Source organism: Numida meleagris, chromosome 8 (genome assembly GCF_002078875.1).
Source record: "Numida meleagris isolate 19003 breed g44 Domestic line chromosome 8, NumMel1.0, whole genome shotgun sequence".
Classification (NCBI taxonomy): domain Eukaryota; kingdom Metazoa; phylum Chordata; class Aves; order Galliformes; family Numididae; genus Numida; species Numida meleagris.
The window spans coordinates 360,118-373,577 of record NC_034416.1 but is presented as its reverse complement, the minus strand read 5'-3'; the positions used below and the strand labels follow the sequence as shown (position 1 = coordinate 373,577).

The following is a 13,460-nucleotide window of genomic DNA, read 5'->3' as shown; positions in this document are numbered from 1 at the left end:
CGGTAACTTCCGAGCGCGCGGCGCGGGGTGCCCGTGCAGGAGGGCGGGGACCGGAGATCGGGGCCGAGGGTGCGGGTGTCTGTGCGGGGCGGCCGTGCGGCTGCGGGCCGGGAGCCCCTCGCCGAGACGTGCCCGGGCATATCCCGGCGCGCTGCCGCCTTCCTGCGGCGGGGGGCGCCGGCGGGGACCGAGCTTTGTCCCGCGGTCGGACCGGGGTCGGGCGGCGGCGGCGCGCGTGGGCCGAGCCGCGGCGAACTGGGGGGCAGCGCCGCTCGTGGATGTGACGCGCTCCGCGTCGCTGAGGGCAGCGCTTCCCGTTATGGCCACGTCGGATCGTTTGAGCCCAAACTCCGCCGTCCTGGCCCCGGGAGCTGCGGCTGTTGGCACGAGAAACGCCGCCGCTCATTCGCGCCTCATCTTCGCGCGAGGTTCGCTGCGGTGGGGCACAGAGCGGCTGTTTGCCGGTGGGGCGCGAGGTGCCACGATCACCCCGTGCAGGTGCCATGAATGGGCACTGAGCATTCCTGCGAGCACAGTGAAGCTGTACTGAATAAGTACTGATGGCAAATGATCTTGTTCCTAACTGTCATTCAAATTGCACGATAGTTGTTCCTTCCTGGTGTTAATCCGTGTGAGTGATTCCGACTGAGCCCATTTTTCCCATTTTGGTCCCCAGGCGCCCCATGGGGCAGAGCCGCTCCATGCTGCTCGGGGCTCAGGTTGGTGGCTGGAGGGATCTGAGCACAGAGAGTGGCAAGGGAGGAGGTGGGGGCTGGGCATGGCCACACGCGCAGCATGCAGTCATATTTTTGGGACAACATTTCTCTTTTCCCTTCCTTTTCATTTGCAGTTGTTATTTAGGATTTTTGTTCTCTCCAGTTCTACTTTTCAGTCTGTACCTGTGTCTCATCTGAGGCCGTGTTGGTGGCAGCCCAGTGCTGCTGTTCCCTGACTCTGCTCAGTGCCCGGTTGCCTGGCCCTGGGCCACCAATGGTTGCTTTGGGGACATTTTTGTACCAGTTCATTCATTTCTTCCTCGTTTTGGTTCTCTACCAGAACCCATTATTTGGGCACAAAAGAAATGTCTAAATATAGATCCCATATAGTTTAGTTGTCTTCACAGCTAAATTTTCATGAGGAAAGGACAATCAAAACTGTTGCAGAGGTAAGAGTGCAGCACTGTCACTTTGCTGCAATGCTTTTTATCTCATGCAGTGAAACTCATTCATTACCATTCATAGTTTTGCTGTCTGAGCAGTAGCACAGTGGCTATGCTGGAAGATTTTGCACACCTTAAAGCATCGGCGGTACATTTTGCTTCCTGCCAGCTGGTGCGCAGTGATCCCATCCCTGCTGATGTTCCTCTGTGGCAGTCACCTGAAGGGCCCGTGTGGCTTTCAGGGAGGCAGGAGTGCTTTGTCATTTGTTTTTATTTACGTGCTCCTAATGAGGACCGGTTGTTGTAGCTGCTAATCAGGCTATCAGAAACTATGAAGGCAGTGCTATGATGTTTTGGATGTATGCTTCATATACAAATTAAATTTCTTGATTCTGATATTGTTAAAATAGAATAAATCCGACAGCTCCAAATTTGATGCCAGGTACTGACGAAAGCTTTCATCCCACTCATCAGTATATTGACCAGGCAGCAGCAGCCCGGCCCGTGCTGGCAGTTGTGCCCTGATGTGCCCGCAGCGCCCCGTGCTGGCGGTGTGGGATCCCTTCTGCCTGTCTAACTTTCTCTGTAGGGGAAATTGTTCTAAGCTGTGTCTCTCTGTGAGAGATAGGATGTGAGGGGTGCATCTGTATCTGCAAACCCTTCCAAAGTGGAGAAGCACGTGTAAATATGTGAGAGGGAGAGTTTGTGCCAGCACAAGCTGTAGTAGCCGGACAGTTTCACCAAAAAGATCCCTTTTTCACCCATATTCCTTCCTCGTACCACCACGATGCCTCAGAGAGCTGGTGGCAGGCAGCCTGAAGTCCCATCTCCCTCTCTGTGGGTTGGCCATGGGTACCAGAGCCCCTGCAGGACACATGCAGCAGTGAGCCCTGAGCTGGGCGCCTGCTCCTCGTCCTCCTGCATGCAGCACATGGCAGGTCCTAACTCCGAACCTGAGCGCTCGTCCCCTGACATTGGCACAGAGAGAGGTTCCTCTTCGCCACCTTCTGAGATGATGACGAATTTCCTTTATTTATTCTATAACGTCAGTAACCTTTATGCTATTAATAGGCTGTGATTGTGCCCCTCCCGAGATGCTTGCCAGATAAATTTAGCTCCCTTAGCTCCTCATCGCCCCATGTCTTCACGTCCAATCCTCGCCGGCTCTCACTGCCTCTCCTTGCAGCAAGCGAGACGCTGGCCGTGCGCGTGAGCAGCAGTGAGTGGTGACTCACCTTCTAAGCTTGTCCGGGGGAGACTTCATCCCTAATGAATGAATCCCGATCGTTCCGACTCGGAGCGCGGCCAGCTGTGCGTCCAGGGGCAGCAGGGGGGGCTGGACCCGGAGCAGAGCCCCCGGAGCTGCGTGCTGTGGATCCGGTGTCCATGCCTGCCAGCAGTGCAGGGGATGGGGGCCGAGCCGTCCCCTTCCCGGGAGGCTGGCTGAGACCATCTTACTGAGTGCTGCCCTGGGGCTGTCAGGCAGTGCCAGACTTCCCAGGTGCTCTTCAGAAGAGCATTCCCAGCGCCTCCTGCTCCTGGTGGGTGCTGAGACACGAGCAGGTCTGGCTCTCAGGCAGAGTGCTGCTCCTCTCCTGGCTGCTGCACCAGCTTCGGAGAGAAGCCAAATTAAGAGTGTAGTGGGATGGATTTTATTCTGTTTTTTGTCATCAGGTTGAGAACTCACCTAGAATATACAGAAGAGCACAGGCGGCCCTGAAGCTGTGAATGAGTTGCTCTGTTTCATGGCTTCAGGTTTTGTTGCTTGTTCTCGGTGACACTGATCCCAAGTTCTCCCACGAGCCATCCTCACTGGAAGTAGAAATCCTGGCTCCGCTGAGGCTGGGGAAGCTCTGCTGTTAGTTTCAGCTGACCATGAATTCCCCTCAGAAAGGCTCTATCTGCATTTTGCCAGTAGATGGGTGCAGTTCTGCTGGCCCTCCAAGACTGCTGCGAGTGAGTCCATACCACACTGAAACTTCTGCGGTGCAGGAGCGTGAGCAGCCCGCAGGGCACTGTGTGTCTCCTGTCTGGGATGCAGTGCCATGGCTCTGATCAGAGCTCAGCCGCCATCTCCCTGAGCTGGGACTCCTCTCTGTCTAATGGTCTGGGATGCCCTAAAATACAGCTGGTGCAGGAGAATCCACTGACTGACTGCCAAACTGGCTTCAGTGGTCACTGTGTCCAGCTTAGTATTGAAGATGACTTTTTTTTCTTCCACTGTGAGTAATGCAATGTGGCAGCAAAAGCAGAGTTCATCTGCAGCCTTTCCCAGAAAGCCTCTTCTCTGCTTCCTGAGCTCTCGGTGCAGACTGCTGCGTGGGTGAGATCAGGCGGCCTCACTGCTGCCAAAGTGACATTCTTGGTGTATAAGAAGTGCAGGCTGTCTCCTGGCCGGTGTGGAAGCTTTTGCCCAGAAAAGGGCACACTACTCCGCTAGAGTGTTGGGACTTGTGTGAACTCTGCTTTCCCTTCCTCCCTTCAGGTACCAGCACCTCCCAGCCATGATGGGCTGCCAGGAGAGCGAGTACCTGGATGAGCATGGGAAGTGCGTGCTGTGCAGGAGCTGCATGCCTGGGCAGGAGCTCTCCAAGGTAAATGGCTCTTGAAGAACCAGGAATTACCCAGCACCATGGTTTTCACAGTGCAGGGTGGATTCTCTGCTAATCCTTGTTAAGAGGGATGATCTTGGATCTCTGTATGTTGGGAAGAGCTTACACTCGGTAGGAAGGGAAGGTGAAGGGTTTCACTCATGCTGGATAGAAGAGTGAGAAGATGGAAGCAAAAACTGGGAGGGATTCCATGCTGCTGCTCAGGTTGTCCTCTTTCCTTTTTGCCAAAGAAAATCTCAGTTTCCTTCTGGTGGCCCCAGGTACAGCTGCCGTTCTGCAGCCCTTCTCAGAAAGCTGTTCTCTCCTTCCTGAGCTCTCGGTACAGGCCAGGCCACAGGCTGGTGGGCACAGTGAGGCACTGCTGTGTGGCCCTGGCCATGGCACCGGGCTGTGTCCAGTCTCCAGCAGTCCCTCTGGGTCAGCCCTGCGGCGTGTTCCTGCCTTCTGACACATGCTGCAGGGACCGAGGCTGCCTGTGGGCTGCTGCCAGTCAAAGCACAGCCTCCCCATGACATCAGGCGTGAGGCTGCCTGCTCTTGGCCCTGAGGCGGTTCCTCACTGCCATAAACCAAACCTCATGTCTTGCAGGACTGTGGTGATGGTGTAGGGGGGGATGCACAGTGCGTTGCTTGCCCTCCCAGGAAGTTTAAGGACAGCTGGGGCCATCATGGCTGCAAGCCCTGCCTGTCCTGCGCCCTCATCAACCGCATCCAGAAGTCCAACTGCACAGCGACAGCCAACGCAGTGTGTGGGGAATGCCTGCCAGGGTGAGTGGGGCTGGGCTGGGTGGGCAGCGCCGGTGGCACCAAGGGGAGCACACAGGCAGGGGTTAGCTGGAGGTGCTTTGTTGGAGGGCATTTCTCCCATGGTGCTCAGGATAAACCCTGGTGTTCTCTTTGAGGACACGGCACTCATAGTCACGAGAAAGGAGCTGGGAGCTCCCAGGAGAGCAGAGCAGTGGAAGGCTTCAGCCTGAGCTGTGGTCACAAGGGTGGCTGGCCTCCTGGGGATGAGTGGCTGCAGACCACTGCAATTAGCGGCCTCCAAAGAGGAGGGTGAAAACCACACCCTGAGCACAGCCATACAGAGGACACTGTGGTTTCTGTGGCTGTTGACCTCAGCTGATTTTTTTTAAGGAGTTTCTGAAGCCAGGACTGCTCTGTACAGACAGCCCATGAAGGACCAAAGAGCTGCAGACGGTTTGCTCGTGAGCAATGTGATTGGTAACAGAGGAATTTCAGAGTTCAGGGTTTTGAGTTTCTTCCCAGATGGAGTTGCTAGCTGAAGTTTTTTTGTGGTTTTGTGGAGCCATTAATCACCATCGCCCTCTGTTAGCAAGACCCAGGGAGGGGGAGGGAGGCTGTCTCCAGATGATGTCACTCCTTGGCAAAACAACTACAGAAGTGAAGAGTAGCTCTGAGCACTGCTTAGCTGGCGTCCGAGGGAGTCGTGATGCCTGGAGCCATCCTGGCTTGCTGCAGCATGAAGGAACACTCGGCTGCTTCCTGCAGCAGGCCTGGCTCTGGCCCTGCTGACAGCCCACTCTGCTCTCTCACAGGTTTTACCGCAAGGCACGGCTCAGTGGGCAGCTGGACTGGGAGTGCATCCCCTGCACCAAGCAAACACCCTCCTCCGAGCCCCAGTGTAAGTGACACAGCCCTGGGAGTGGGGGAAGTGGGAGGACAGGGCAGGGAAGCCACGCACAGAGCTGACATGCGCATGTCAGAGCTGCTTGGCTGTGCTCCTGTACCATTGTAGAGATGCAATTTGCTCTCTACAACACCAAGCCCCTGTCCCACATGGACACCTTGGAAGAAGTGTGTTCATTACGTGTGAAGGTGGATGGGGCGGGGAGGGTGGCCTGAAGTGCTGCAGCCTCTGGTCAGGCTGTAAAGCTCAGACTGCTGTGTGCAGGTCGATCCAGAACAAACCTGGTGAAAGTGGCAGTCCCCACGGTGCCGCCACAGGACACAGCCCTGCTTGCCCTGACCAGTAGTGCCCTGGTCATCATCGTGCTGGTGCTTCTGGCCCTCTCCATCATTTACTGCAAGCGATTCTGGAAGAGCCAGTGCCAGCGAGGTGAGTCCATGCATGCTGCGCATGTCTCCCTTCTGCCTTTGCTGTTTGCACACGTTCCAGGCCCCTTCCTTGCTGGGTAGAGCATTGCCTCGAGTCTTGAAAGTCAATCAAACATTCCTCTGTTCACAGAGAATAAATACCTCATCCTGCTTCTTACATCTGCAATTCTCTTTTGCTTTCTTGTGTCTGCACAAAGATACCAAGAAGCCTCCCTGTCCCCTGTACCATAAGGCGCAGTAGAATATAATTTCACTATCAAAGTTGGCATTCTCTCTTGCTGAGCCGGTGGATGCCAAGTGGTTTTTGGAGGATGAGGGCTGGGAAGTGCTGAGGTGGGAGGGAGTGCTGCATGGCCCCAGCCGGGGCTGTCAGAGCGGTTGGGTGTTGGAGCTCCTCATCGGCCAATGTTCTGGACAGTTGAGGGCATGCTGGGGCCACAAGCCAAGCCCTCACTCACACTGGTTCTTCTCTATGTCCAAGTCTTCCTGCGGACACAGAACTTCTCAGGACAACGGGCGATGTTCCCCACCTCGTCAGTGCCCGGCAGGTTTCTATGTGAGGAGAAGATGTCTGGCCCCTGCTGCCTGGGCATGAAGAACCTCAGCCCCTGCTACAGGCAGACAGAAGGTACCACGGCTCTCGGTGTGCTCTGCGGGAAGGGGGAACATGCTGGGCTCCCAGCTGCACTGTCTTAAGAAGTGCTTAGACTTTGTGAAGAGGGGAAGAGCTGGATAGTTTGGCACTTCTCTTAAAAACTGCATGCAAGTTTTATACAAGGCACACTCTCAATGGGCTCCAGTTGTTCCCAGCCTCCACCCAGCCATGTCCTTGCTGTCATAGGGGTGGCACAGACAGGATGGAGCTTTGCAGAGGAGCTCTTGAGCCTCTCTGTGCTGGGCTGAGGCCTGAGGGTGCGGCTGGGAGGTGGGATGGGGCAGGGCTGGGTTGTGCTGAACTGCAGCCTTTCCAATTTCAGGCCCGGTGGAAGCGGTTCAGTTCATTTCAGAGGGAGAAGCCATCGGCCTCCAGCTGCCGCCTGCCCAGCCCGAGCTGGAGCTGCCACCGGCCGTGGCAGGCAGCCCTGTGCCCAAGGGCCAGCTGGCCAGGAGCGGCCTGGAGAGCCAGCCCCTGATGCGAGGCTGTGCCGAGCACCGGGCCACCGCTATGGCCCCCTCTGACCTCAGGCCGGGCCCAGCGGAGGCCCTGGCCCCGCTCTCCTCCTGCGCCTCTGAGATGCAGCACAAGTGGCCCCACACCCCGGTGGAGTGCACTGAGCTCGACCTGCAGAAATTCTCCTCCCAGATGGAGTTCGTGGGCAGTGAGCGGTCAGAAGAAGCGGGGAGCCGGACAGCCCCCAAGGAGAGCGGCAGTGCAGCACTGGAGGCCGGCAGCGGGCTCGGCATGGGCCCAGTGAGGGGCATGTCCCCCACCATGCAGAGCCCCGGCACCGAGAGCAGGGAGCGGCAGGTAAGCGCAGCGCCGTGAAGTGCCCTCACACAGACTGTGCCTCGGGCACAGGAGGTTGGTGCTCAGGGAACATGGGTTCCTGGCAGTTGGGGTCACTGTGTCTGAGGTGACTGCCGTGCACCGAACTGCCATCTGTGTCTGGCTGACTTGGTAACTACCAAAACTGGTTTGCCAGGTGTTTCATGGCATGTTTGGGAGTGGGTGAGGATCGCTGTCTGTGGGTCAGGCAGAAGCCCTGGAGCAGCTGATTATCTTGTTAACTTGCACAGGTTAGCTTGTGATGAACCCCATCACTAATGTAACTGAAGTTCAGAAAATACCTGGTTTAAAATTAAAAAAAAAAAAGCATTTTCTAGCTGTTTACTAGCTTAGCTCCCCGTCTGCGTTTGTGGAAGCAGTTTGCTGCTGGGGGGCCTGGGAACAGCCCTCAGAGGCTGTTAGCTCATAGGGCAGTAGTGCTGGAAGGACAAGTGCCGTTCCTTTGAACCTCCGTGATGGGTCTGGGAGCACTGGCAGGGATCACTGTTGCTGTCAGACCGTCCCTAACCTTGGAATCTTTATCTTGCCAGGTGAATGATGCCCAGAGCCTTGTGACTCAGATCAGCAGTACGATGAAGGGTAAGTGGCTTCCAGCCTCATCTTGGTTCACTATGGACTGAGACAGCAGAGAGAGAGATTTTGGAAAGGAGCTCCTTCAAAAGCCCATCTTGGCTGCATGGAGGTGCCCCTCACCACAGAAGTTTGGCTAACTTTCATGGCCTTCAGTCTAGTTTCCAGGGCAGATTTTCTGTGGTACTGCCTGAAGTGGTCTGAGGGTGGGTTGTCACCTGTTACCAGCCTCCCCAGGACTGGCCCAGCTCTGTGCTTCTGGGCTCTGAAAGCAATGCTGGAGGAGAAACCTGCTATGGCAGGCAGATGTTTTACCTGTTCAGCAGGGCTGGGGCTTGAATCTGGCTACTGTTTATTTTTCACCCAAGCTGGACATGATTTCTAACCCCACTTTACTGTATTGCCGTCCCCAGGTCTCCCTGTTGCAGAGCTGCCCCATTCCTTGGTGCAGTCACTGGCTTTCTTGTTAGACCCTTCCTTGAACGGTGTGAAGAACTTCAGCCATGTGGCACTGGAGCTGGGAGTCATGCCTCAGTTGCTGGGCCGGATTTCTGGATTTGAGCAGCTCGTCGCCCACCTCACCTACTCGGGAGACACGGTCACCATTCCTCGGCTGGCCCAGGCTCTGCAGCGACTGCAGCGCTTCGACGCCTTGCTCCTGCTGTGTGACCACTTCGCTCTCAGCCAGATCCAGGGCCGCCAGTGCTAGGAGAAGGCAGGGAAGGGACAGAGGAAACTGCAAGCACTGTGTGTACTGGTACGGGAGAGGATCTGGTAGCCCTGTGGTCACATCATCTCTCTAACATGCATGTGGGGAGATGGTCTTTGCATTGTGGAATAGAAGCATGCAAGGAGGAGCATCCTTCCTTGTTGAAGAGCAGAGGAGCTGGGGAGGTGACAGCACCGTGCGTTCTCACAGCTGTCACTCCTGGGAGACGCTGTGCTCAGCTCCTGCTGTTCTTTTTTCTTCAGCTGTACTTACTCCCATGTCCAGCAGCATAGCAATGTCACAGTTGCTGTGCCTGTCGGTGTGTAGAAAGCCTAGTCCTTTGTGAGCTGTTGGCATTGGGATCAATTCTGTGAGGTCCTTGGTCATGGCAGATCTCCTTCCCAGCACCTTCCTCTGCTGGCACAATGAGCCATGAGGGGCTCTGGAGGCCTCGGGGTGTCTTCCACACCAACAGTGCTGATGTTTGCTGGCTTCTCCTCAGTTGTGTACTGCTCACTGACAGGGCCAACTATCACTTCTCTCCCATTCCAGTTTTTCAGAACTTTTTCCTTTGGCCCATACTATGTTTTTCTGGATTCCTGTTCCTACTTTGAGTTGAATCTCTGTTCTCTGCTCTCTGTGCACTGGAGATGCAGTTCCTGGAGGAGGACCTGCATGACCATCACTGTGTGGCTGGGAGTCACGCAGTCATTCTCAGTGCCATTGCAGCATTTGGCATGTTTAAATTCATTTCCTTTACTTGAAATGGTACGGTTTTCTTAAAGGAGTACAGTTTTCTTTCAGTACCAGAATACTTTGGTGTGGGTTTTTGTTGGATGCAGCGCTGTGCTGCTCCCTGCCTGGGGCAGTGTGTTCACTCCCCAGTCTGCTGGTGACCACCTCTGCTGTACTGTGCCAGTGCATCCATGTGCTGCCTGCCTGGTGTGGCTCCAGCATTGGTGCTGGGTGCAGCAGAGTGCTGGAGGCCGGGACCCTTCACTGCCTTCTGCTGCACCGCGGAGTGCGGCTGGTGCCCGGCCACTGCCAGGCACACTGGGGCTGGCTGGAGACCGAAGCTCATGACCATGGCTGCGCTGTGGGGAGCGTTGGAGTCCCTGTGCCAACGACAGCAGAGCAGGCTTGTTTTAAGTTGGTTTGGTTTTTTTCTGCCTAAAAATGAGTTAATTTTCTCATTTCTGGAAGTAGCTGTTAGGGAGGGAACACCCTTCCACATTTAATTTGCTCCTGATGGATTTGTCAGGGCTTGCAGCAGTTTGGCCTGCATGAGACTCCCCACGAGTTTGGGCGCAGAGCTGTGGGGCAGCTTGCAGGGCTGGTGGCTGCCTCACTGCTCTGTACCGCCGGCTTCAGGAGCTCCCTGTGTCATGGGGCTTCCAGGGGGCCTTCTGACAAGCAGGGTTTGTGTCCCATGCCGGAGTGACTTGCAGCAGGACACCGTGCCCTGCCTTAGGCAGCAGTGCCCGCACAATCCCCTCGCCCCAGGATTTTTGTCGAGGGCAAATCCCAGCGCAGCATGCGGGGAGCGGCCCTGCGGGGGTGGGTGGAATGCGAGGCCCTGTCAGCTGGGGGAGATGCCCGGCACGCGCCCGGCCCCGCCGTGGCGGGGATGCCTGTCCCAGCAGGGATGCCTGCACCGCTGAGGTCATGGCGCGCAGCAGCTGAGCGGCACTGGTGGGAGCTCACCTCCCTGGCAGTGTTGTCCGATGGAAGGACTGTCACGCAGGTTCCCTGAGCTGAGGTCTTTGTGCCATGCCCGGCTCCAGCAGCTGCTACAAGGCCAAGCTGGGAGCTGGTTGCTGCAGGGTGGGCGGGAGGTGTCAGCCCGCAGCTCCCTGCTGATTGCACTGGGACAACGCTGTGCTGAGCTGTCTGTCTGCCTCTGCCCAGAAGCGTATACCTGTGACTTGCTGCCTGCATCTTGTGAGCTCAATCTTGAGCATTTCAGTGCTCTGACCAAACTATGCTGTGATTTGATAAACCCAGGGATTTGGGGGCAGCAAGGTGACCTCGGGGCACTGATGGGAGGCCTCGCGCTGGTGCTCACTGATCCCACTGAAGATCAGAGTCAGAAGTGCCTTTAGGCAGGGGACCTGGGGTTGACATCTCCGGTGATACACCAGGGAGCATGAGCCTGTCTTGTTTCTCCCCTCTTTCTGCACCATTTTGTGCCTGCTGAGTCCATTTCCCTGCCTAACTTTCTCCCCTTGCCCTAGTCTTGCTCCTTGCACCCCTGGGGTCTAGTGGACATCTCGGGCCATTTCTGTCCTTCCTGGTGCTGCTGTCCCCTTGCAGCTGCTGCTCACAGCCAGATGGCTATTGGTCCTGAGTGCCTGTACCCCAGGGCCCCTGGGACATGCTTGCTGAGTGCCATGTCCTTGCTGAAGGCTGCAGCTGGATCTGAGCGCTGTGTCCTCCCCCCTGGGGCCGGCTGCGCTGTCCCTGGCCGTTCCAGCGGGGCGGTGGCTGCCAGCAAGTGGCACTGTTCCCCTGCCTGGGGCATCCCCAGGCTCTGCCTCTTATCTGACCACAGTGCTTGGAAAAAGTGCACGACTTTCTGGGAACACAGCCCTCCCTCAGATCTGCCCAACAGCAATATTAATAGATGTTCTGGTTTGTTTGTTTTTTTTTTTTTCTCCTTTTCTCCTGTTAAATGCTGTTAAGACTTGAACGTGCTCAGGATGTGGTCAGATAACGGGAGGCCTGGATAGCTTCACTGGATGTACCATTTTCTCTCCCGCTGTTTATATCTTCCAGAGTTGCAGTTGTTTCATTGTTCTTTGCTTTGTGAGAACTAGAGATGTCAGTCAGACCTTGCACCCTCTTTGGCTGGGGCTAGCCAGGCTCTGGAGATGTGCTTGTTCTGTTACAGGGCCATCAGGGAAAGTGTTTCTGGTGCACACACAGCCCTGGGCCCTGGGGCTAAGCTTTTTTTTTTTTCATCTGAGGTTCATCTGCAGCAAGGAGAGAGTATTGGATTAATCACATAACACAATCAAATATTTAATGTCTCTGTGATGAGTTCACCTGCAGCTGTTGGGGCAGGAGCAATCGTGCAGCTGTGCTATCAGCTGTGGCTCTGAAGGTGAAGCTGGGTTGGTGCCTCATGCCGTGCCCTGGGAGCTCCTTTCTCTGCCCCTTGGTGGGGACCAGGCTGCGGCTCCTGCCCCTGCAGCACTGCAGTGAATTAGGAACGGAGCAGATAACGAGAGCTCCACAGTGTGTGCTGCAGAGCTTCACGGGGGGGTGGCTTCTGTCCCTCCTGCCCTCACTGGACACTTGTGTTGATGTAGGTGGGCTCTGGACAGAAAAAGATTTGGTTGGTTTTTTTTTTCCTTCTTTAAAGAAATCAGACCCATTCTCATAACAGTTTTTAAGGGAAACTTTTATATTTTAGCTGTTTGATGCCTGAGCAATATTGCTCACATTCAGAGCCTACCTCTGCCGCGGTGCTGAGGAGGCGGTGCGGGGCCGGCCGCCGTGTTTTAGCTGTTTTAACTTTATAACTGTTGTCACTGTTTCACTGTCCCTGGGCCCTGTGGAGCCCACCCAGAGCCCCTGCAGTGTCGCTGTGAGCCGCCGCGGGCGGTGCTCCATGTCTGCTGCGGTGCTGTGTGACAGGGCTGCCTACGGCCACCATCAACCTGTGCCAGCAGCAGGCTCCCATCAGCCACGTTGCCAGAGCAGCTGGGATGTAGCTCACTTGAAGCCCATGGGGCTGCTCCTCACTGCCAGGCGGAAGCCCTCAGAAGAGGGGGACCGCAGGAGCCCCGAGATGGGGCCACGAGGCTGCGGTTTGACACGGGCAAATAGTGGCCATCGCTGGGCGGGCAGGCGAGCATGGGTTTCTTTAGCTGGGAACTAATAGGCTTGATACTTGACTTCTGATTTTTCTCCTTAATAGTATTTTCAGCACAACAATTGGAATGTACGGGAAGGAAGTTCCCATAGTGTTAGATCTTGCATTTCAACTTCAGGAAGCTACTGGTGCCAAGCTGGCACGGCTCAAAGAAAGTTGAAAGAAATAAAATAATTCAGCATCTGTGCAAACTTTAGTTGGGACTGAACAATGGAAATACTCTTGGGCAGTGGGATTTCTGCAACGAGCAATTGTTTTGACACCAGTGCTGTCTGGAAGTCTGATCTACAGAAAAATTTATGCAATGGGTTTTGGTCCAGTCCTGTTCTGAAAGCTCCTAAGCACACACTTGCATACGTAAATCCAATTAAAGTGAACAAGTAATGAGTACATCCTTGGGTGCTATTCTTGAACAGGGTGTTTATAAGCATTGTACCTTCACTGTGCTCTTCCGTGAGCAGGCAATACTGCAGAAAGCTTTTGATCAGTATGGGCACACATTCAGAAGTCTGCAAGTGCTAAGGAGAGATGCACTACAGTTTGTTTAGATTACTTAACATTGCAGATTCTGGTGCTTTTCTGAAAATAAATAACGTTTTATAGCCATGGTTTACCTCTAGGAATACCTGGTAATTTTTATGGTAGATGTTATTTCTTCAAGGTTGTGAATGGGTTATTTATATTTTTGTAATTTTCCTATGTCATTAGCATTACAATTCTGAAGTTTAGTTATTTCCATTGTTTTTTGGGATGTTGTCTGTATTCAAATGAAACAGTAGCTGGAGCTCTTAAGTTTTTGTTAAATACGGGGTGTTTGTTCCCCACATTCCACCCAGACGTGGTGCTGTCGGATGCTGTGTACATGTAGTTAAATAAATCCCAGAGGTGGAGGTGCTTGGTGGGTTTTCATTGTGGCTCTGCGGGGTGCTGCCCCCCCAGGCTGGGTGC

General features: G+C 55.0%; 1 protein-coding gene across 2 annotated transcripts in view; it reads left to right on the top strand.

The window, feature by feature from the left end:
• EDA2R (ectodysplasin A2 receptor) overlaps positions 1–13,402 on the top strand; it is a 14,750-nt gene extending 1,348 nt beyond the window's left edge. For both annotated transcript variants that reach the window (XM_021406365.1, XM_021406364.1), the window contains exons 2-9: positions 3,645–3,753; positions 4,360–4,538; positions 5,330–5,415; positions 5,686–5,850; positions 6,331–6,477; positions 6,827–7,317; positions 7,887–7,935; positions 8,340–13,402. In XM_021406365.1, the coding sequence (XP_021262040.1) occupies positions 3,664–3,753; positions 4,360–4,538; positions 5,330–5,415; positions 5,686–5,850; positions 6,331–6,477; positions 6,827–7,317; positions 7,887–7,935; positions 8,340–8,635 (1,503 nt within the window). In that variant the 5' untranslated portion in view covers positions 3,645–3,663 and the 3' untranslated portion in view covers positions 8,636–13,402. The remainder of the gene's footprint in view (positions 1–3,644; positions 3,754–4,359; positions 4,539–5,329; positions 5,416–5,685; positions 5,851–6,330; positions 6,478–6,826; positions 7,318–7,886; positions 7,936–8,339) is intronic.